The sequence below is a fragment of the Esox lucius genome, chromosome 16, assembly GCF_011004845.1.
Source record: "Esox lucius isolate fEsoLuc1 chromosome 16, fEsoLuc1.pri, whole genome shotgun sequence".
NCBI classification, from domain to species: domain Eukaryota; kingdom Metazoa; phylum Chordata; class Actinopteri; order Esociformes; family Esocidae; genus Esox; species Esox lucius.
Window position 1 is genome coordinate 24382334 of NC_047584.1, and position 23820 is coordinate 24406153.

Sequence of the window (23820 nt, forward strand, 5' to 3'; positions counted from 1 at the left end):
ATCCCTCCTCCTCCTGGCTTCTCCAGCTGGTCCTGTTATTGAGGGTGCAGCTGGTGGTAGGGCAAATATGAGAGGGAGAGAGACAGGGGGAGGTTGACAGAGGGAGAGAAAGGGAGAGAGACAGAGGGATGTTGAGAGTGGAAGAGAAAGGAGAGAGGGAGACAGAGGGAGGTTGAGAGAGGGACAGAAAGGGAGAGGGAGGTTGAGAGAGGGACAGAAAGGGAGAGGGAGACAGAGGGAGGTTGAGAGAGGGACAGAGAGGGAGAGCGAGATGGGGGGTTGTTTAAGGGAGCATGTGTGAGATAAATACCCTTACTGCCTGGATGCAGAAAGACAGAAAGAGCAAGAGAGACAGAGGCCCCGGCGCCAGACACAGATGAAGCCCCACCTGAGAGCACATTATTACAGACCTGGAGACAGCCCCACTCTAACACATTACAGGCAATACAGCACATTACAACACGGCAAGATCTGATCATAGCTCATTCTGATGGGCTGTGGAGCGTTCCAGCAATATCCATAATCTACACTACGCCAGCCCTGGTATTTGGCTGACAGGGCATTATTACACAGCTGCTCTACTGCACATAATAACAAACAGCATTGATATGTCCAGGCTCTTTTTAATTTGGATAAAACTTCGGGTACTGTAGGTGCGGCACGGGTAAAACAGGATTACTTTATTTTTCTTCATCCAGCCAAGCAATGGATCGGAGCTGTATGTCTTGAAGTGCTGAATGAAGTGCTGGTATTATGTTGTCCATTCGTTTCAAGAGGAACTCAGACTGTATAGTGGTAAAAAAGGTTTTATAGTCACAGGGAAAAATATGTTTGTTTTTTTACGGTCGACCATGTGTAGGGGACTCATTACGTCATTAGTGTGTTTTATACCCAAACACCTTAACTCACTGAAGCCTTTGAGTGGGAACAAGCGGAGCATCGGGCCCCAGGAAGCCCCACCTTCCTGGTTCTAAATTATGTCTCTTCCCTCACTTCCCAGATCCAAAATGTCGACGGCAGTAGCAGCAATTGCCCAATAAACAACAGACGGCCTCTCACGAAAGTGCCTATTAAGTAGCTTCATTTTGCTCTAGCGGTCACACATGGTCATACACAAGTCCCCCATACAGGCAGCAGCAAAACACAACCCGCCCCCTCTTCCCTCACCCCCTATGTCCCATTTTCATGTGACAAAACACTGTCACAAGACCTTCCTGAGATTCCATTTCAAGATGGTAGCCTATGAGCTTCGGTTCAGGTTTCCCTTCTTGCCTTGAGCGTTATGTCAAACTGTAGGCAGGCCTGGCACCTTTGAGGTGCAGAGGGCTCCGGGTGTTGGCATATTTGGACAATTATCTCCTGGTGGCACAATCGAGGGGACTGGGCAGTCAACAGCGCTGAATGGCTGCTTTGTCACACTCAGTCACTGGGATTCAGGGCGAACCGGTTCGTAAAGCGTCCTGACTCAGTGTTATTTGTTACAGCCCAGCTGCACCTAGGCACTTCATTGAGGTTCGGTGCCTGCCTAACCGGCTGATGGTATCCAGAGTGTTTCTGTCGTGCCCCTTGTGCTTCTATGGTAACACTTGTTACCATAGAAGCACAAGCGTTATGGGGGAGGTGTTCATGTGTACAGAGCACTGTACACTTCAATCACTTGGAGGTGTTAGAGTCTTCATTTAAAAACCCTATTTCGGTCATTTAGCAGGCCCACTTATGGGGGAGCGTTATGGGGGAGGTGTTCATGCGTGCACAGCAATGTACACTTCAAACACTTAGGAGTTTTAAAATTAAGACTCTAACACCTCCATTTCGGTCATTTAGCAGACCCACTTATCCAGAGCCACTTCCAGGAGAAATTAGGCTTAGCTGCCTTGCTCAAGGACTGGTACGACTGGAACTCAGCAAAACTTCTCGATTACCTCTGAGACTTAACACCAAGTACAGTCTTTATTCATAACAAACCTAATGGGATAATCATCCATGTTCCATGAATATATTCACCACTTACACACCCATTGGCATTGTAGAAGTATAATCTTCAATTTGTACTCGCCAATAACAGTGGCAATTTACAGGACAGAACAACAGATTTGATGAATGAGCCAATGGGAAACGGGAGAGGATTTGGCAGACATGTTTTGGTTTGGCCATGTTAGAAGATTGGGTCAATGTCTTTTATTTGGCCATGACAACGGGTCTGAGTACCCTACTCTTGGGATCTTTAGAGACCAAAGACAGGCAGAACACATATCCCACCAGGAAGACGGCACCCTAAGCAGGAAAACGTCACCTTTATGAGTTTGAATTTGATCACCGGACCTGAAGCAGGAGTTCTTACATCTTGGACCTCCAACACCACTTCCTTCAGGATCTGGTCTCCCATCCAGGGACTGACCAGGACAAGCCCTGTTCAGCTTGAAAGCAAGCATTAGGATGCAAGGTTATATAATGCTAGAATGTCATTCCGCTTCTGCCCCTGCGGGGGGCATTATGCATGTGTGTGGGCCAGACCCATGGGCTACGGTGGTGCGACCTGCTCCGTTTGCCTTTCTGGCTCCAGGTTACATGGAATAAAACAGTGAGGAGCAGGTGTGGAATTCACTTCAATCAGCTGGAAGGCAAGGCTTATGGGGTCTTGTCATTACACTCGGCTTTGACATCAAGGTGTGATTATGTAAGCGTTTCGGTAAATAACTGTGTTTTCATTACAAAAACCCATTAGTTTCGTACCTCTATCCCTCCCTCAGGGAACTGTAAAGATATGCATACCCTATGTTCTACTGCTCTGGAACAAAAAGTAACAAACTTTGCAAATACACAGAAGTCCAAATACAATAAATGTCTTTTAAATGGATGATATGTCATTCTTTATTCATCTGGTGTAAAACGGACCCTATAAATCTACACAAGGATGATATGAATCTGAAATATAATGAAATGCACTGTCACTCTCTACTACGATAAACACACACTAATAAAACAGTGATATGTCCTGAGACAGCATAAGAGACAGAGCAAAAGCAGAGATAGAGAAAAAGAGAAAATAAGACAAAGAAAGCGAGAAACCAGAAAGAGAAAGCAGAAAGAGAGAGAACTGGGTGAAGGGACGGAGGGAGGAAACAGGAAAGGGAAAAAATAAAAAGAGCAGAAAGAGATGGAGAAAAACCCTAAAGGCATTAATAAGATAAATACTCTGATAAATCACTACAGGAAAGACTGAGCTGTCCAATTAACTCATTCCATCCTATTGTCACATCATATCTCCCTGTACAGAGGCTATAAAGATGATGAGTGTGTGTATGTGTGCGTACATACAGTATGTGTGTGTCAGTGATGATGGAGATGACCCTGGTCGTGAAAGGTCGTACTGCCAAAAGACCCATTTCAGAGAACCTTATCTAGCTAGCCACAACCAGCAAACCTCTACAGACACGCAGTGAAACAGATATACATATACACTCCCGACACACACACACACTCTGATACAGACATACAGCGATGGACACACATGCGGACAGCCACCTGTAATAGAGGTGGATCCAGGGTTGAGCCGGGACTCTGGTGCCAAGGGCGCTTTCTAAGGCACAGCAGAATAAATCACAGGCTAATAACACGGCAGCGCTGACTTGCCCTGTATTTACTACCGCTCTCCCTCCCCGCAAGGCCACCCTACAGGCCCACACTCCAACAGCCCCACATCGCTACAGCCCCACATCCCTACAGCCCCACATCCCTACAGCCCCTCATCCCTACAGCCCCACATCGCTACAGCCCCACATCCCTACAGCCCCTCATCCCTACAGCCCCTCATCCCTACAGCCCCACACTCTTACAGCCCCACATCCCTACAGCCCCACACTCCTACAGCCCCACATCCCTACAGCCCCAGACTCTTACAGCCCCACATCCCTACAGCCCCTCATCCCTACAGCCCCACATCCCTACACCCCCACATCCCTACAGCCCCTCATCCCTACAGCCCCACACTCTTACAGCCCCACATCCCTACAGCCCCACATCCCTATAGCCCCTCATCCCTACAGCCCCACATCCCTATAGCCCCACACTCTTACAGCCCCACATCCCTACAGCCCCTCATCCCTACAGCCCCACATCCCTACACCCCCTCATCCCTACAGCCCCACATCCCTACAGCCCCACACTCTTACAGCCCCACATCCCTACAGCCCCTCATCCCTACAGCCCCACATCCCTACAGCCCCACACTCTTACAGCCCCACATCCCTACAGCCCCTCATCCCTACAGCCCCTCATACCTACAGCCCCACATCCCCACAGCCCCACACTCCTACAGCCCCACATCCCTACAGCCCCACACTCCTACAGCCCCACATCCCCACAGCCCCACACTCCTACAGCCCCACATCCCTACAGCCCCACACTCCTACAGCCCCACACTCCTACAGCCCCACATCCCTACAGCCCCACACTCCTACAGCCCCACATCCTTACAGCCCCACATCCTTACAGCCCCACACTCCCACAGACCCACATCCCTACAGGCCCCCCACCCCTACAGCTCCATATCCCTACACATCACTTACACACATCCCTCATCTTTATGTAACACTCTACAGGGGCCTGCCACGCTGTGGATGGCCTCAAATATGCACTTAGTAATATGTATTGGAGCTTGGACTCCTGCCGCAGGAGAGGGGTTGAGAGGTGAGGAGGGGAGATGGGAGAAGAAGAAGACAGAGGACAAATTATGAGGGAGAGGAGGAGGGGAGTGTGACATCTTCTGACAGAGACCACTGGCCTGCGGTAGAGCCAGAGGTATCGGTCATAAACAGTCCTGTAGGCAGGCGGCTGCTGAAAGGTTTCCTTGTACCATGTTTGATATTAACCAGCAGGTTCACCACACTTTATCTCCTCTTTAACTGGAAGGGGACATTATTAAAGTAAAGTTCTTGCAGCGTGGATCTACACATATTCCTACTGGAGAGGCCAGTGAGAGCACTCCCCACTCCCTCTCTCCCCCGCAAACCCCCCTCCCCCCCACACTCTCTCCCCCTGATTGCTTTGGTGACACACACGATTAGCCAGCTGCTTCCCCTGATTAAAGAAACTCCCCTCTTTCTAGGCCATCTCCTCCTCCTCCTCCTTCCTCCAGCCCTCAATTCACTTCTCCACCTGTCTTATCCTTTCCCAAGTCTTCCTATCCACCTGCTTTCCCCTCTCCACCATATTTCTCATCATCTACACCCTTTCATTTCCTGCCTTTTCCCTTTAGCCCTGTCTCTACTGTCCCTCCGTCTGTCTTCCCCTCTCTCTCCCTCTCTCCCTCTCTCCTCCCTCTCTCTCCGGGGTTTAGTATCTCACTTCACTTCTCCCAACATTCAATTAACTTTCCACTTCCTTTCCACCAAAACTCCCCCGACACATCAATCACACTCTGCTGCTGCGGCAACTGACAGCTAGCCCCGCCCCTTCCTCCCTGCGGCTTCCTGTGTTCCGCCAGGCATGACCCAGTCACCTGGCTGGGGGGTGGGGGTGGGGGGGCTCCCATCCCCCCGACGCATGTCCTCCTGGGATACCTGCCGGGTGTCCACACTCTCTGAGCTCAGGGAGGACACGCTAGGTTAACTGTTCACAGCAACTCCTGTTCACCGGCTCGCTGGGGAAGGTCGGCTGTGTCGGCGCCCGGGCGGGAGCGCATGTGTCTCATCGAAACCAGACGTCTCTCCTTCAAAACACATCACTAGAAAACACAGACGCAAAGCTGCGTGTCTCCCGCGGAGGTGCCATGTGTCAAGCAAAAGGAGAATAAAACGTCTTTACGGTTTTTTGTGTGATGTCAGGATTCTCCACGGTACAAGAGCTGTCACGTTCTCCACTTCTCCGTTTCAATTTCTGTTTGTCTGAGGGTGAGTGTGTGTGTGTGTGTGTTAAGGGTGAGAGTAATAGAGTAAATCAGGCAGATAGGGGCAGAGCCATGCTCCTGGTTGCAGCCTAGTCTGTTAATCCACATGTAATTTCCCCAGATTCTCATCTTCTTCTCCAAATGTGAGGGGCTTTAGTCAGGGCCAAGGAAGCCCTACTGTTAATCCTTGTGATTTATACATCTCCACACATTGAGGATGTGTGAGAGAGAAAGACAAAAATAGGGCGGGAGGGACAGACTCAGAAAAGAGAGACAAAGAGCTGAAGAGTATTCACCCAAAGGATGCAAATAAACTGAGACGACTCCCGATTCTGAAGCTGTTTTAGATGAGAATGATATGAACAATCGGAGTGGAGATGTCTGAGATGAGTGCGGTCACCGTGAATGACAGTGTCTTAGGTAACCCCGTCTACACACACCAAACTGCTGCCGTGGTCTGCATGCCAGCCAGCCCAAGTCTGGCGAGAACGGGGGATATTACCCTAACTTGCAAATAACTTGAGAAACTCAGCCTGTGGACGCCACTGTGTCCCATGTGTAATACAATAATAGATTACAGAGCCAGAGAAAGAGAGGGAGGGAGGAGGAGAGAGAGAAATCCAAACAGAGAGAGAGAGAGCGAGAGAACCAGACAAAGAGATAGACACAGAGACAGGGAGTGAGGGGGAAAAAAGGTTTGCAAATCACAGATGAGAAGCATAACCGTTCGACTACATCCCCCGAGGAAATATTACCTTTCAGCAAAATGCTTTACAGAGAGCCTACACTCAGTTTACAGTGTGTGTGTGTGTGTGTGTGTGTGTGATAGTGTGTGTGTGTGTATGCCCTCCTCACCCCGGTCGTACTCTGTAACCACGACCGTGGGTCAGGTCTTGGGCTTTTAAGGGTGTGATGTCATGGACAGCTGGTCGATTGTGACAGGGTTCAGCGATCTAGGGCTCTGGGGTCAGGGGTTACAGGTCAGTCGTAAGTGCACTCACCACCCTGGTCGGTGGACACGGTGATGGCGGTGAACGGCCTGGGGAAGTGGCTCATCTCCGACACGCCATTCAGCGACTCGATTTCAAAAGTGTAGTTCGCGCGAGCCGAGAAGTCCATCACCGTCACCGTGGAGTTCGTCAGACCCTGTGGGCGCGGCACGAAGCGGAGCTCCTCCCCGCACAGCTGGCATTGGCCGGGCTGCGGGCCGCAGCGCTTACACAGGACGTTATAGGTGAGGTCCCGGCGGCCCCCCGTGTCACTGGGGGGAGACCACTCCAACAGCAGGCACGTGTCGTTCAGGTGGAAGAGCACGTTACGCGGAGGAGAGGGGGGGCCTGGGAAACAACAGCCGAGAGGATGGGGGGGGGGGGGGTTATGCTTGATCGTGTTGCTCCCTCAGAATCTCTCCAGTTTGGGGTGTTGTGAATATCAAAGCACGACACATACTGAAACAGAATTGCTCTTGTGTTAAAAGGTGTGTGTTTTCCTATTTAGTCAAGGCAGTAACAACAACAACCAAAACCTTGCTCTTGTAATGTCAAGTGTAATAGTTTCACCAACGTCTACCCAGAACAGGGAGCTTTTCATCAAGGTGGTGCATCTCTGCTGTGTGTGAAGTTATTCTGGGAGAGCATCAGCTATTGTGAGTGTGGGTGCATGCAGCCACTGAGCTGATGTGGGCAGGTATTATGTGCGTGTGTGTGTGTGCGTATGTGTGTGTGTGTGTGTGTGTGTGTGTGTATAGTGCTGTACACAACAGTCTGCCAGCTGTCAAAGGGGCGGTGTTAAAAGGCCTGGGGGATTTAAACTCTCTAGTCCTGCCAAGCTCACTGTCTGTCTGGACAAAAGGCTGGAGCCCTCTCCTGCCCTCCATCCCTCTCTCCTGCCTTCCCCTGCTACCAATCCCTCTTTCCTGCCCTCCACCTCCACTCCATCGCTCTCTCCTGTCCTCCCCCTGCTTTCCCCCTCTGCCTCCTCACCCCCCTTCTATCCTCCTTCACTGTCCTCCCCTCCAGCCAGCCCCTCTCCATAAATAAAACTCTCTCGCTCTCGTCAGTCCTGCTTTGTGTTTCTCTCTCAAGACAGATGAAGGGAGCACCTCCTCCTCCTCTGTCAGTATCTCTCCATTCTTCTCCTCCCCTCTTTCTGTACCCCCTCTCTCTCTTTTCTCTCTGTCCAAGAGGCAAGCTGTGGCCCAGTGCCTATCAATCAGCTCCATTCTCCCTCAGCAGATCTCTATCAGCGGTCTACTCTCCTTTTCTTCTTTCCCTCTCATTGCCTGACAATGTGTCTTTCTCTCTCTACCTGTCTCTCTTATCCTATCCCTACCTGTCTCTCTCTCCATCCATCTCCTCTTCTCACTCTCTCTATCGGCATCTCTCTATCTCTCTTTGTCTTTCTGTCAGTGTCTCTGCCGCTGAGTATTTAATCCCTTCCGGGCTGTACTGCAGTCTCCCGGAGCATAGTGACTGATGTTAATACAATTATGATATTGCCTGATTAATTAACTGATTGATGTTACTCACGTGTGCAGGCCATTGTGGGTGGGTCTTTCTCAGCTCTGTAGAAACCCTTCTCACAGTGGCAGAGAATAGCCCCCTCTCCATAGCTGTAACTGTGAGGTGGACACTTAGAACACTTGATGTTTCCCGCAAACGCCTTGTAAAATCCCGGTTTACATGCTGCAGAGAGAAAGACAGGGACACTTTGCAATGTGGAACAAACATGCATACATACAGATATTTGTCTGTATAGCAGGATATCAGACATAGAGGTGTGACAGGATAACATACAAAGATAGAATTAGAAATGACAGGGTGACATATATCCAGAAAGATGAGAAAGTGAAGAATATAGAGTAAATCTAGAGAAAAATCTCTCTTTTCTCTCCATTTCTTATCCTAAACATCCTCCATCCTTAGCTCCTGCCCTCCCTCTCCCTGCCTGCTGTCTCCTTCTAAAGCCTGTATGCCTCTGGGACAAATGGCATTTTAAATCCCTCTCAGCCTTTAACCGATGGTACCACACACACACACACACACACACACACCATCTCGCAGTACGCAGACAGAGGAGAATTCCACTTTTGGGTCTGTCAGAGTGGCCATCGATTTAACAAGGCAACACAGGCAGAGCCATCGGAGGGCTTCACCTTGAGGGACTAAGGGTCTTGGGGTGTGTGTGTGTGTGTGTCCCTGGATGGATGGATAGAGTCTCTCCGTTTCTCCCTCTAATAAATGAACCTACAAGAGAGCAAGATGCCCTGAAACCAAGCCTGCTCAGATCAAATGGAAGCAATTAGGAATGACTGACCGACAGACAGACAGACCAATACACACACACACACACAGCGATCTACCATGTCACCAACACGCACGTCTGCTATATCAATATGATGAGTAGCGTCCTTTGTAACAGCACAAGGTTGTGTCATTAACCTCTTATACATGACTTTACACACGGCCCTGAGTCAGACACTGTCAGTCACCTATTCCTCTTGCTCTACTGTTTTAGTCTGTCAACCGAAAAGCACTGTACTCTGACCCTGCATAGATGCATCCCACACACACACATGCATGTACGCACACCTACACACACACACACAAAAACCCACACACACCTGCTAAAGTAAGCCAACCAAAAACACACAGTTACAAAAAAAAAAAACACGCCAAGGACACACATATTAAAACCTTGCAGCTGGCTGCGTTCGAATGAGCTCTGCGAAAATGAAACGACTGCTAAATGCATACAAGAGGTATTTGATTAACCGCATAATCATTTGATACCTTTGTGAATTACTTGTTAATTTGAAAATGACTGTGGTGAGTTTTCAAATTACGTTTCCAACAGGGCTTGCCTGTTAGTATAAATAGAACAAATACATTACAAGACAGCTATCAGCATAAAGTAATGACTGCTTGTGAAATAGTATGAATAATGGATGATCTACTGTGGAAAAACTATTCCTATAGGCTCTGTTCTTGTTGATGTGGTAACAGTGATTATATCAGACCAGAAAGTAAGGCGAAACACTCTGCGCCAGCCCTGACCGAGAGAGAAATAGTGTGTGTATTTGTGTGCTGGGCAGGAAGGAGGAAGGACCATCAGACCCTAACCTGTAGGTGCCTGCAGGCTGGGCCAAATCTGGGCCTGTTTCCCAAGGTTAACGAGCTCTGGATGTCATCCAACCACCACATGACCACCACCCAACCCCAGATGGACCTTCAGAAAGCTCTTGGCCTGGGCTCCGGGCCCTAACGCACAGACAGATAGTAGTCGGACAGGGATTCCCACCGACCGCACCAGAACTGGCTCGCAGAAAAGAGGAGCAGAACAGCATGAGAGTCTTGGAATAGCTCAACAGAGACGTGTAGGGACCGTGTGTGTGTGTGTGTGTGTTTATCTCTTTGTGCTCTCAGTGGACGAAGGACCTCCAGTGGACTTCTCTCTCGTGACGGCGAAGAGCAGCGATTCCAAGAGAAGCACAATTCTGCAGCATTTACTATCAGAACCACATCAACAAATGTTGCAGAATAGTTCAGCTCTTGGAATCAAGAAAAGCGTGAGGCGATGCAGGCAGGGGATGAGATATCGCAGAGGTGGGATGTATCAGCAAGTCACTGTGTGTGTGTGCGTGTGTGTATGCGTGCGTGTGTGTGTGTGTGTGTGGGGGGGGATGAGGATGAGATATTGTGCAGCTGAGATGTGCAACTGTTGCATATGGAGAATGAGCCTTTTTCAATCATGTTGCACAAAAAAGTGCTTATCTCCTCTCCCCGATGAAACAGTGTTTGCCCATATTGCTTTTCTCTGGGACCAGGGTAAACAGGGGTTGGTCCCACTATCTGTCTGGAGCTCAGTGTACACAACCATTCATATTATTACCACACAACTACACAACACCGCCCGTCCCCGTCCTGCTCTACATAGATAACATCATCCATCACCTCCCACAGGAAATGGAGTCCACATAGGGCCCCGATACATATGAAGAGGTCATAGGTTAATAGATGAAACTATACTGATTATACAGTGTCGCCTGCAGCCCCGGTTTGACGTAGAAGAGAATTCTGACAAATTTACTGTACTAACATCACAATAGCAACAAAGCAGCTACTCACGTAAATGTGTGTTTCTTGATTTAACCAATGACCAAGACCTTACAGATGCATAGGTCTTTAAGGTTCCACCCCCCCCCTCCCCCCCCCGTGATCCTCATCAAGATAGCAGAATGGTTCGTCCGTTTTGAGTAAGTGATGACAGCTGGGATCACGAGTCCCCCTCCCTGGCCTCACTCCCCCCTCTGTCCCACCCTCTATCTCCTCCTGACGCTACTCTCTCTCTGTCTGTCTGGGGTGTTTACATCTTGACATTTGAGCGATCTCTCTCTGAGCCGTGTTTCCCCCCCAAGAGCCTCCCACTTCACCTTGATGTTCCTGATCTAATCTCAGCTATTACAACCCAGATCTTAATCTTTACATGGCATTTAGCATCAACACGACCTGCTGTTGCACAACACACAACCGTGTCAGTCTGTGTGTGTGTGTATGTTTGTCTGTTTGTGTGTGTGTGTCTGTATGTTTATCTGTTTGTACGTGAGTTGTATGCTTACTTTAGTTTATTGGCCTTTTTAACATTATTCAAGGATTCGTTATATTTATGGTCATTAACATTTAAGTAACATTTGTAACTGACGTAATTTAGCAGATATATATTTTTACTGAAACATACAGAAGAATCCTGTATACACTATATGACTTTGTCGTATAAACTCACAGAATTCCATTTCTCTCTCTCCATGCTACCATCCAAGGTAGAGGACGCCAGATTTACAAAGGAAATCACCCCATCTCTCCCAAAACGTCCTTGTTCAAATTGCTGAAATGTTGACGTGGAATGAAATGTCAAATCCAAATCCAATGTAAAGCCGGAAAATCAGCCATTATGTCAGATCTCCAATGTATCGCCAGAATATCAAACATTATGTCAGATCTCCAATGTATTGCCAGAATATCAAACATTATGTCAGATCTCCAATGTATCGCCAGAATATCAAACATTATGTCAGATCTCCAATGTATCGCCAGAATATCAAACATTATGTCAGATCTCCAATGTATAGGCCGGGAATATCAAACATTATGTCAGATCTCCAATGTATCGCCAGAATATCAAACATTATGTCAGATCTCCAATGTATCGCCAGAATATCAAACATTATGTCAGATCTCCAATGTATCGCCAGAATATCAAACATTATGTCAGATCTCCAATGTATCGCCAGAATATCAAACATTATGTCAGATCTCCAATGTATCGCCAGAATATCAAACATTATGTCAGATCTCCAATGTATCGCCAGAATATCAAACATTATGTCAGATCTCCAATGTATCGCCAGAATATCAAACATTATGTCAGATCTCCAATGTATCGCCAGAATATCAAACATTATGTCAGATCATGATTATAAATTTCAATTTGCTACTAGTGAAGGAATGAAGCATTTGTATCCCAAAAACTGTTTGTATAGGCTACCGAATTCAGCCTTTGAAAAGGCTTTAAGATACCGGAAACTGATACGATAATAACAAATTGAGCACATGTGCTGGTCACATCAGCAGCTGGGTGCAGAAAAAGAGGAGAGGAAAACCGACAAACACAGTTTAGGCAGTTAGCCCCGCCTGTCCCATCAGTAAAATCTTTGTGACATTATCGCAGTCTGAGATCTGACAAGACTGGGGTTTTATGGACCTTTCAGAGTTCACCCCAGCTTGCTGCTCCTTTACAGAAATGTTTCTCGAGTCTTTGGCCAAATGAACTAACAGAGTAGTAAACCTTTCATTAGACACTTTAGAGTGGAGAGATAGAGAGAGGGAGAAAAAGAAAGAAAGCAGGGAGGGCTAGAGAGACTGACGGGGAGGGAGTCCCACAGTAAGTTGTCCTCTGAGACTAGGCAAGGCCCATGAGGCCAGTGACTGACAGTGGAACAGGGCGTTTATGGACTGACCAGCCAGCCACAGGGACACAACGGCACCAGCTGGCCCACTGACTGACAAACTACACCTCAGACCGAGAAGGGAGCCATGAGAATCTAACCCAAGCAACACTTTGGATTTCTCCTCCCGCAGTCTTCTCCTCCCGCTTTCCCAACCTGCAGCAGATCACAGCAGTCCCTCCCATCCCTTACTTTATCTGCTGGTTAATTATCTAATGCGAAGCCTGGATTTCATTTACCTCCCAGGAGGAATGATGGGATGCAGCGAGGGGGAGGGGGGGGGGGGTTGTGTCCTAATGGCACAGAGTTAATGAATACTTAATAAGGTGTTATGAAGATTGTTGTTGTGACTCGACCCAACTTTCCTTCCACATGACAGATGCCCATTGAGAGCTTTAATACCCTTTTAAATCACACACACGCACACACACACACACACACACACACACACACACACAAACACACATGCCCACACACTTTTTGTATTGTGTTAAATCACACTGAATGATGTTCGCTTGCGGCTTGGGGTCTCATTAGCATAAAAAACACTTTCTCTCTCTCTGAAATAAACAACGTCTGAGCGACGCCAGAAGAACACAACAAACAATGTTGAGATAATGAAAACATGAAAGGAGTCAATAACAACACTGGAGACGACCCCTCACTCTGACTCCGACTCGGTTCCAGTGGATCACCATGTCCGCGACCAAACTTTACACTGTAATGCTCCCCCCGACTTCATTCTACTTCAGCTCTCACATCACATGAATAAGTGATGCCTCTAATTAAATGAATGTCTAAAAGCAGCAGATCCATAAATATGCAAGCTACGTATTGACACTGCCATATTGCAAGCACATCATTCGGCAGCAGATGGAAAAACATTTGTGATTGTGAATGCAGAGAGTTTTTCTGTGTGCAGTCTGCGGTCTAAGTAACACCCGGCCTTTCTTAAATGTTTCCAAGAGACATACAGGACCATTAGAGAGAAAGAAAAGAGCTCAGTTTTTTTGGGAGAATGATAAGAGAATGAGGAACAAAGCTTCAACAAAGCCTTCATGACGATCTCTAAGAGCTTCAAAAACCCTGTTCAAAGGTGGTTTTATATATTTATATATATACACGGCCAGGCAGGGATATTTAGTCGACACTCATTGGCTATGTTCCCTTTGTAACTCATATATTCCTTGTTTTAGTTAAGAGAAAAGGAATTCATGATTAGAGTTGACAAAAATGTGAGTTGCTGTAGCAGACTGACGTTTTCAGGACCAGCCACAGAGTCTATATGTGGACCAGAACGTGGGCTGGGTGTGTTTGTGTGTGGTGGTGTGTGAGTGTGTCGGTGTGCTACTGCGAGAATGTTTGCTTCTCAGACAGTTTGATGTTATTTCATTGACGTTTCTCAACTGACAGGCTCTGACACACTGCTGCCTTTAAAGCGATTTTGCCCAGTGTTAAAACAGAAATTGGCAATTTCAAACACTGCTGTGTGATTATTGTCAATAGAACTACTATGGATATTACAATTGTCTATTTGCATTTTGTAATCTTTGACATTATATTTTATTTTCTTTCTTTGGTCATTGCATGTATACATTTACTTTCCTTCGAAAAAGAAATTCTAGATATCACTTCAATCAAACAATCAATCAAATGTATTTATAAAGCCCTTTTTACATCAACACCTGGCCTTAAACCCCAAGGAGCAAACAACAGTAGTGTTGAATTTCAGTGTCTATTTAAACGTCCAGGTTGGAAGCATGACCTGATGGAAGTCAGGCATAGTCTCGATCTGCAACAAGTTCAAAATGGGAGGAAACTGGGAAAAATGCATTCCTCATATCAACGAGGATTTATAGTGGAGAAGGAGAACTTACTGGAGAAGGAGAACTGACCCTAATCCCCCAGCACAATAATATAGCAGCGTAAGACCTTGGGACTGAGACTGGGGGGTCCGGCGACACTGTGGCCCTATCTGGGGGAGGCCCCGGACAGGGCCCAACAGGCAGGAAATCAATCCAACCACATTGCCAAGCATCAACCAAAGGGACACCCACCAACCGCAACCACCCTGAATGAGGGCCGAGTATTGCCAGCAGAGTACAGCCCAATTGCACAAGTGCGCAACAGAGAGACAACAACAAGCCAGTGACTCCGCCCCCGAGATGCATTCTAATGGCGATGAGAGCCCACATGGCAAGATAGCAAGGGTGGACAGTATCAAGCCTTTCTGGTCACCTTCACGCCCCTGGGCCAGGCTACACCTAATCATAGACCATGCTGTAGAGATGAGTTTTTAGTAGACACTTGAAAGTTTGGACTGAGTTGGCATTTCAAACCTTAATTGGCAGATCATTCCACAGTAGTGGAGCTCTATGAGAAAAGGCCCTGATTCCGGCAGTTTTTTTTAGAGATTCTAGGTACAATTAAAAGGCCTGCATCTTACGAACGTAGGTTACGTGTAGGTACAGTGGGGAGAACAAGTATTTGATACACTGCCGATTTTGCAGGTTTTCCTACTTACAAACCATGTAGAGGTCTGTAAGTTTTATCATAGGTACACTTCAACTGTGAGAGACGGAATCTAAAACAAAAATCCAGAAAATCACATTGTTTTTTTAATAATTCATTTGCATTTAATTCAGGTGTCCCCATTGACACCTGGTCAGGGAGGTTCAGGACATTCTCAGGACAACTGGGATTTTGGGGACTATCACTATTTAAGGAGGAGTCAGTTATTTGTTTTCTAATGGTGATGATCTTTTCATCAAAGTAGTTCATGTATTCATTACAGCTAAAGTTAAGACCAACTTCACTTGTTGAGTGTTGCTTTTTTGTTAACTTTGCAACTGTATCGAAGAGAACTTTTGGATTGTTTTTGTTCGCCTCAATCAGGTTGGAGAAATAAGCTGATTGAGCAAATGTGAGTGATTTTCGGTATTGTAGTGTACTGTCTATCCAGGCTAGTCTGAATACTTCCAACTTGGTGGAGCACCACTTTTGCTCCAATTTTCTGGAGGCTTGCTTGAGTGCTCTAGTATTGTCTGTGTACCAGTGTCAGTGTGTGTTTCTTGGTGCGTATTTCTTTTGTTTTTAGTGGCGCAACCGTATCTAAAGTATTTTGCAGTGTTGTGTTCAGATCCTCGATTTGATGGTTTGCGGATTTATTTACTCTGTCATTGATGAGCGAACTTTTATTTGTAGTCCGAGAATTTATAGTAAGGCTTTTGAAACTCATTGTTTGCGGAGCAAGTGGATTTCTTGTTTTAATGGTAAATGTAATAAGACAGTGATCCGATAATCCAGGATTTTGGGGGGAAATTATTAGATCTACAATATCTATTTCTCATGACAGGACTAAATCTAAGGTGTGATTGTGGCAATGTGTTGGACCTGAGACTTGTTGGATAAAACCCACTAAGTCAATTATGGCTTCAATGGGTTTTTGTAGAGGATCATTGGAATGAATATTGAAATCGCCAAAAATCTGAATACTATTTGCCATGACTACAAGGTTAGACAAGAATTCTGGAAACTCATTGAGGAACATTGTGTATGGCCCGGGGAGGTGGGGGGCTGTAAATAGTAGCTATGTAAAATTATTTATCAGCCTGGTTAACTTTCATGAGCAAAACTTCAAAAGAATGAAAATCAGTGTTGTGTTTGAGAGTAAATTTATATTTACTTTCATAAATATTAGCAACACCCGATCCTCTTCAGGATGCATGGGGGATATGATCACTTGTATAGCTAGGAGGAGAGGCCTCATTTAGGGCAGTGAATTCATCAGGCTTTAGCCATGTTTCACACAAGCCAATAACATCACTTGAAGTACACTTCACAAAATAATAAACGCAACACTTTTGTTTTTGCCCCATTTATCATGGGGCAAAACTCATGATAAATGATTCTATGTACACAAAAGGCCTATTTCTCTCAAATATTGTTCACAAATCTGTCTAAATCTGTGTTAGTGAGCAATTCTCCTTTGCCGAGATAATCCATTCACCTCACAGGTGTGGCATATCAAGATGCTGATCAGACAGCATGATTAGACAGCATGATCAATTCAGTGAAACTGCACATTTTAAAGTGGCCTTCTATTGGGGCCAGCCTAAGGCACACCTGTGCAATAATCATGCTGTCTAATTTTGTTCAGTGTATTAAGAGCATTACAGTCAATAGTTTGTTGGTGTATAAAAGAATATCACTGGACTCGGTCCCTGTTTTGAAAATTCTATTTCCCTCCCACTTGCTATTCATAAATATTGAAAGAATAATGGACATTTGTGAATTTTTTTTTGAAAATGCACATTTAAACTGAACAATATGTCAATAAGTCATACGATCACATTTAAAAATAATGTAGTATTTTTTTTCTGTTTGTATAAGCATTCTGAATATGACGCTCATTAGCATTAGCAGTTGTATAAAGAATCACTGGTGGGGATTGCTAGTGTGCATATTAAACTGGTCTTTATCCATTCAGACTGAATTACATTCCAATCAAAAGTAAATACTTAAAATGCTGATAGACACAGAATATCTGAGAACAAATGCTGGGGCTTAATGTTGTATGTAGATAACATTGGGATATTGAAATTTGCTGGGCCACAACTAGCTAACCACATCAGTCATACGCTATACAAAAGCTAATGCTAACTAGCTGTGCATTTGACTGCTTCTTCTGTGAAAACAAGATTACATATTCATCAATACTTTTCTCAAAGTAGAACTACCATCTTTAAAGTAAACATTAGCTACTGGTTTTGACAAATGTAATTTCTATTTAACAAAGTTTTGTTATGTTAATAAACTTGCGAAAGTGGAGAGACATTCGCAAGAAATTGGAATCTGGTTGCAGGCGCAAATGGGGTTGTTAATCATTTGAAAATGATCACAGAATTATTTATTCAGAGCAAAGTGAGCGAAAGTGCAATAGCTGGGAGAAAGTTTATTCCAACTGCTATCACGTTGGATGATGAAATGCTGCTTTATAAGACCAGCAGACAGCAGGCAGCAGCATGCTGTAGTAATTAGAAGAGAATGAGAGTATCTCTTTATTAATATTCTGATCTGAGGAGAGACACAGCTAGCACAGCATCAGCACTCATATTCAGTTACCACACAGACATGGTTATTTTCTCATTGCTCAGTTAAGCTTGACTATTACAGGACACCAGAGTATTAACCAACATAAACACACAACTGCTAGGATTAGTTCAGGTTCTAACCAATCCTCATTAAAATCTCCCACCACCTCCACCCGCCCCTGTCCCAGCCACCGCGTGCAGGCTTCATTTGAATTCCCATCTGCCTGCAGCACATTGAGATGAATGGGTGGTGGGCCAGGTAAACTGAAGTGGTCTTTCCTGGTGCCAGATCACACCATGCTGAAGCAATTATACAGCGGGCCTTGGCTGGGCCCGTACACAAACAGCTTGTACTGCAGCCCGCCTGCCCGCGCGCTCTGCCAAGACCATTTCATTCTCAGGCAACACAGTCATTAGCAACTAGCTTAAGTGACAACCCTGCTCCCTCCCCCTGCTATTCAAATGCTATAATTGCACATTTATCCTGAATGCAAGCAATTAAATGGTAATAAGTTTTATTGAATCTGGTTTACCCGCAGTAATGATGGGCAGTTGGAAAAAGGCATATTCCTGTGACGGACAGATATTACAAACAAACAGGTTCTGAATAGACAGGCAGACAGGATACGCAGAAAATAGTTTCAGGAAGAAAGCTACCCAGCCATTCTGTCTGTCGTGATAACAGTCACCACGCCGTCATTCACACACTCATTATCTGATCCCTGGTCCTATGAAACATGGGCATGCTTACAAAACCCACTCCCTCGGATAGAGAGAGACGGATGGAATTCCACATAAAAACAGGGAAGGGAAAATAGATGAGCGCAAGTCAGTAATTAAGACCACTCATGAATATGAATGTGGTAAATGTTCAGGTTAATTATTCTGTGGTCCCAGTGTGCTTGTTCACAACTTCCCTCTGGAGGTGTGTGTTTACGATAAGGAGAGAGGGCAAGATGTAGTGTTTACAGCTCTTCTCTCCGTGTGTGTGTCAAAGACACCGACTCGACTATTCTCACCAGAGCTAATTATCACATCTAAGAGCAACACAAAGTGTTCAAAAAGAGTAAAAAAATAAATAAATCGAGATCGGTAAACACAGAAGACAAAAGGCAACAAAAGACCCAGTGCAGGTCAATCGTGTGTGAAATAATGCAAGGCATGTGTTTCTTTTTTTTTTTGGGGTGTCTGGGTGGGAGACAAACTCTCCCAACCAGACACCCAACCAGTCAGTCAGTCAGTCTGTGTTTTCCGGTCTTTCCCTACACAGAGCAGTTATGTACTGTGGTGAGCAGCTAATCAAGCCTTCTCCCCCGTTTCTCCCCCTCATTTTGCCCTAGCCCTCACACTGACAGCTCATCCTACCACACAGAGAACACTGAACGTCTCACTCGGTCTTCCTAACACCCCAGTTGACCCTTCCTCAGACACACTCGTCCAGGGGTTAGGGCGTGCAAACGCCCCCCCCCCCCCCCCCCCCCCAAACGTGTCGACTGGTCCTCCTTAGCCCAGCCGTCTTGCATTACAGCCAGAATATATGGCTGGAAACATGTAGACATTTGTCGGGGATAAAAAGAACATGTAACGCCTGGTGTAGCACACACGCTGTTAAAATGGAAACATCCTCTTAAACGTCTTGTTATGAAGAGAGAGCACATCGCTGTGCATCGTGCGTGTGATTGCCGTGTTTATGGCTACGCTCATTTACATTAATGTCAATTGGGTGTCTAATTTTCCATCAAAATGGCCTTGGTTTACTGTATCTTCAGCACCGCTTCTGACATAAACACACATGCACAACCGCACAGCCAACCAGCAGTACAGTAGGGCATGTGTGTGTGTGTGTGTGTGTGTCTGAGAGGCAGCTCTGATCTATGGAGTGTAATAGTGTTTAATAACTGGTCCATTACGTGTCGTGGTAATCCCACTCTCTCATGCACCAACACACAGCCAATTCTATTTTCTCCGCCTCAGCTCTTTCACTACGCTGTAAAGCTCATTTTAGAAAGGCTTGGTGCAAAACTGCCCTCAAATATCAATTACCGCTTATGGGAAAAGGAGCTGATGGGTGCTACATTTCCAAATCCTTTAATATAATATTCATTCCGCTTTAATACGTTGTTTTTATAGGATGTGATAACAGCAAATGGTGCCGTTGGAATTAATTCAGATTGAACGTAATAGGAATGTGTGTGTGTGTGTGTGTGTGTGTCTGTCAACATCCTGTCAGTGCTATTTCTTCCAGTCTCTGCGAGAAACGGGCAGCTGCATTGTGTGTGTGTTCATATGTGTGTGTGTGTGTGTTTGTCAGTCCTGTCCATGCCAGCTGAACTGGGTGCGTGAATGCTTCATGTGGCTCTTTAATCATGTTGACCGCCAGCTCCCAAATTACAGCTGTCACAATCACAGCTGGACACACACACACACACACACTCAAATGGAAACACATACATACACAGCTGGACAGCGGTGTGGTGAGCATTTTGGCACGTCGCAACTAAATGGCCCTCAGTGAGAGGCCTGCCTATCATACTCTGTCACAGGAAGACTCCGTAGCCCCGAAGAAACAAGGGGGAGAGTAGACTGGGGAGAAAGGGGGGAGCGAGGGAGGAGCGAGGGAGGAGAATGGTGGAAGGAGAGGGGGGAGAGACCGGGTAGAGGGATGAGAGAGACAGTTGGGTGGAGGAAGGAGAAGAGTATAGAGGGAGGAGGGGGAGAAGGAGACATGAGGTGGGATGAGACACCAGGACAGACGGGGGAGGGAGGAGAGATGGCAGAGATGAGAGCAGAGATTTGACATGCCTGGATGGCAGAGAAGGCCTTGAAGATGAGAGACAGATAAGGGGGAGGAGATGGAGACAGAGGTGGTAATAGGGGTTGAAGTCATTACGATAGAATGACAGAACACACACACACACAGACACATATAAAGACACACACACACACACACACATACACGTACACAGCAAAATGAAAACTCAGAGGTAATTTACCCTCCCTGCTTGCTCTCCCCTCAGAAAGGTTTGTTAATGACTTAGCAGAGAAAGTCGTTAATTAGCTAGATGGCAGTTTCATTAAACCTTCCACTGGTTATCCTGACTCACTCTGTTTCGCCAGTGACAGCCCACTGGGTGACTTGGTGTGGTCCTTCTAAGGCTCCATAGGACACACACATAAAGCCATGGTGCGATCTGATCACCAAGACCTCTCCAAATCCTGCTCTGCTCCTTGTCTGATTCTTTCCTGTTCTCTATGGTTGATAGTGGACCTGGGCTGGGATGAGATTCACTCCGCTTGGAGAGCAAGTGCTAGTACTTCTCCAAAACTAGTGGAGATAGCTGGGGAAAAACAAGCATATAATCACACAGTCAACATGAATGGAATCACTTGGCTATATAGCATAGAATCTCACATCCATCAATGATGAAATAACACTGCTAATTAGTATAGAATCACACAGCAAACTAGAACAAAACTACATTTTTAACTTGCACAGAATCACATAGCCAAACAGAAAAACTTCACAAAGTGTGCTGTAGTCAAAAGATACAGAAAGATTGGGACTTCAACTTGTTTTCACACATCTTTTTAAAACTCTTGTGAGATCTATGAAAGTTATTTGATGTTTCTGTAATGTGTTTGTGATGTGTCTGTAATGTGTTTGTGATGTGTCTGTAATGTGTCTGTAATGTGTCCGTGATGTGTCTGTAATGTGTCCGTGATGTTTCTGTAATGTGTTTGTGATGTGTCTGTAATGTGTTTGTAATGTGTCTGTAATGTGTCCGTGATGTATATGTAATGTGTCCTTGAATTGTCTGTAAGTTCTCGGTGATGTGTCTGTGATTTGTCTGTGATGCCTCTGTGAGTTGCCTCTGATGTCTCTGTGAGTTGTCTGTGATTAATCTGTGAGTTGTCCACAATGTCTCTGTGAGTTGCCTCTGATATACACTCACCTAAAGGATTATTAGGAACACCTGTTCAATTTCTCATTAATGCAATTATCTAATCAACCAATCACATGGTAGTTGCTTCAATGCATTTAGGGGTGTGGTCCTGGTCAAGACAATCTCCTGAACTCCAAACTGAATGTCAGAATGGGAAAGAAAGGTGATTTAAGCAATTTTGAGCGTGGCATGGTTGTTGGTGCCAGACGGGCCGGTCTGAGTATTTCACAATCTGCTCAGTTACTGGGATTTTCACGCACAACCATTTCTTGGGTTTACAAAGAATGGTGTGAAAAGGGAAAAACATCCAGTATGCGGCAGTCCTGTGGGCGAAAATGCCTTGTTGATGCTAGAGGTCCGAGGAGAATGGGCAGACTGATTCAAGCTGATAGAAGAGCAACTTTGACTGAAATAACCACTCGTTACAACCGAGGTATGCAGCAAAGCATTTGTGAAGCCACAACACGCACAACCTTGAGGCGGATGGGCTACAACAGCAGAAGACCCCACCGGGCACCACTCATCTCTACTACAAATAGGAAAAAGAGGCTACAATTTGCACGAGCTCACCAAAATTGGACAGTTGAAGACTGGAAGAATGTTGCCTGGTCTGATGAGTCTCGATTTCTGTTGAGACATTCAGATGGTAGAGTCAGAATTTGGCATAAACAGAATGAGAACATGGATCCATCATGCCTTGTTACCACTGTGCAGGCTGGTGGTGGTGGTGTAATGGTGTGGGGGATGTTTTCTTGGCACACTTTAGGCCCCTTAGTGCCAATTGGGCATTGTTTAAATGCCACAGCCTACCTGAGCATTGTTTCTGACCATATCCATCCCTTTATGACCACCATGTACCCATCCTCTGATGGCTACTTCCAGCAGGATAATGCACCATGTCACAAAGCTCGAATCATTTCAAATTGGTTTCTTGAACATGACAATGAGTTCACTGTACTTAAATGGCCCCTACAGTCACCAGATCTCAACCCAAAAGAGCATCTTTGGGATGTGGTGGAACGGGAGCTTCGTGCCCTGGATGTGCATCCCACAAATCTCCATCAACTGCAAGATGCTATCCTATCAATATGGGCCAACATTTCTAAAGAATGCTTTCAGCACCTTGTTGAATCAATGCCACGTATCATTAAGGCAGTTCTGAAGGCGAAAGGGGGTCAAACACAGTATCAGTATGGTGTTCCTAATAATCCTTTAGGTGAGTGTATCTGTGAGTTGTCTGCGATGCCTCTGTGGGATGTCTGTGATGTCTCTGTGACTGTAGCTGGTAGTTGCTCCCACGTTCACAACATGATGGATGAAAACAGCTTTAAAACCAAACTGGAACGGAAACACACTCACACATCAGAGGCGACAGAGAAACACAAACATACACACACTCTCACATTGGAGGCAGTTTGTGTAAAATGGCTTATCTCCAAACATAAAGTTGTTCCATAAACTTTTTAATTAAGCAGACTGAAGTGGAGAGTAAATGAGGGGGACTGTATAGACTCGTCAAAGTTCCTGTGACAGACCAGCCAATTAGCAGGTGTGGCTCGGACGGGGACTTGCCAGAGAAGAGAGGAACACATAACGACGGTGGGAAAAACACGTGCACTAATACACAAACATACACACACACACACACACACACACACGTGTCCACCAGTGTTATATAAATCCATTCTGTCTATTCTCCTATGTCACCACTGTACAGTGCATCATACTCTAACCTCCCATAGTTCTCCAGCACATCTCCCTCAGCGTTGTGTGTGTATATATATATATATATATGTGTGTGTGAGTGTGTGCGTGTGTTCCTCCTCCATCCTCTCCATCACACTCCTGTCCTATTCCTCTAGCCTTGGTCCACCCAGCCTGCATCATCTTTCT

General features: G+C 45.9%; 1 protein-coding gene across 3 annotated transcripts in view; it reads right to left on the reverse strand.

Annotated features, from left to right (window-relative positions):
- LOC105016393 (ephrin type-A receptor 6) overlaps window positions 1-23820 on the reverse strand; it is a 114774-nt gene that overhangs the window by 37374 nt on the left and 53580 nt on the right. For all 3 annotated transcript variants that reach the window (XM_020055093.2, XM_020055092.2, XM_034286895.1), the window contains exons 6-7: window positions 8416-8571; window positions 6889-7224 (exon numbers count right to left, since the gene is read on the reverse strand). In XM_020055093.2, coding sequence (XP_019910652.2) covers window positions 6889-7224; window positions 8416-8571 — 492 coding nt within the window. The remainder of the gene's footprint in view (window positions 1-6888; window positions 7225-8415; window positions 8572-23820) is intronic.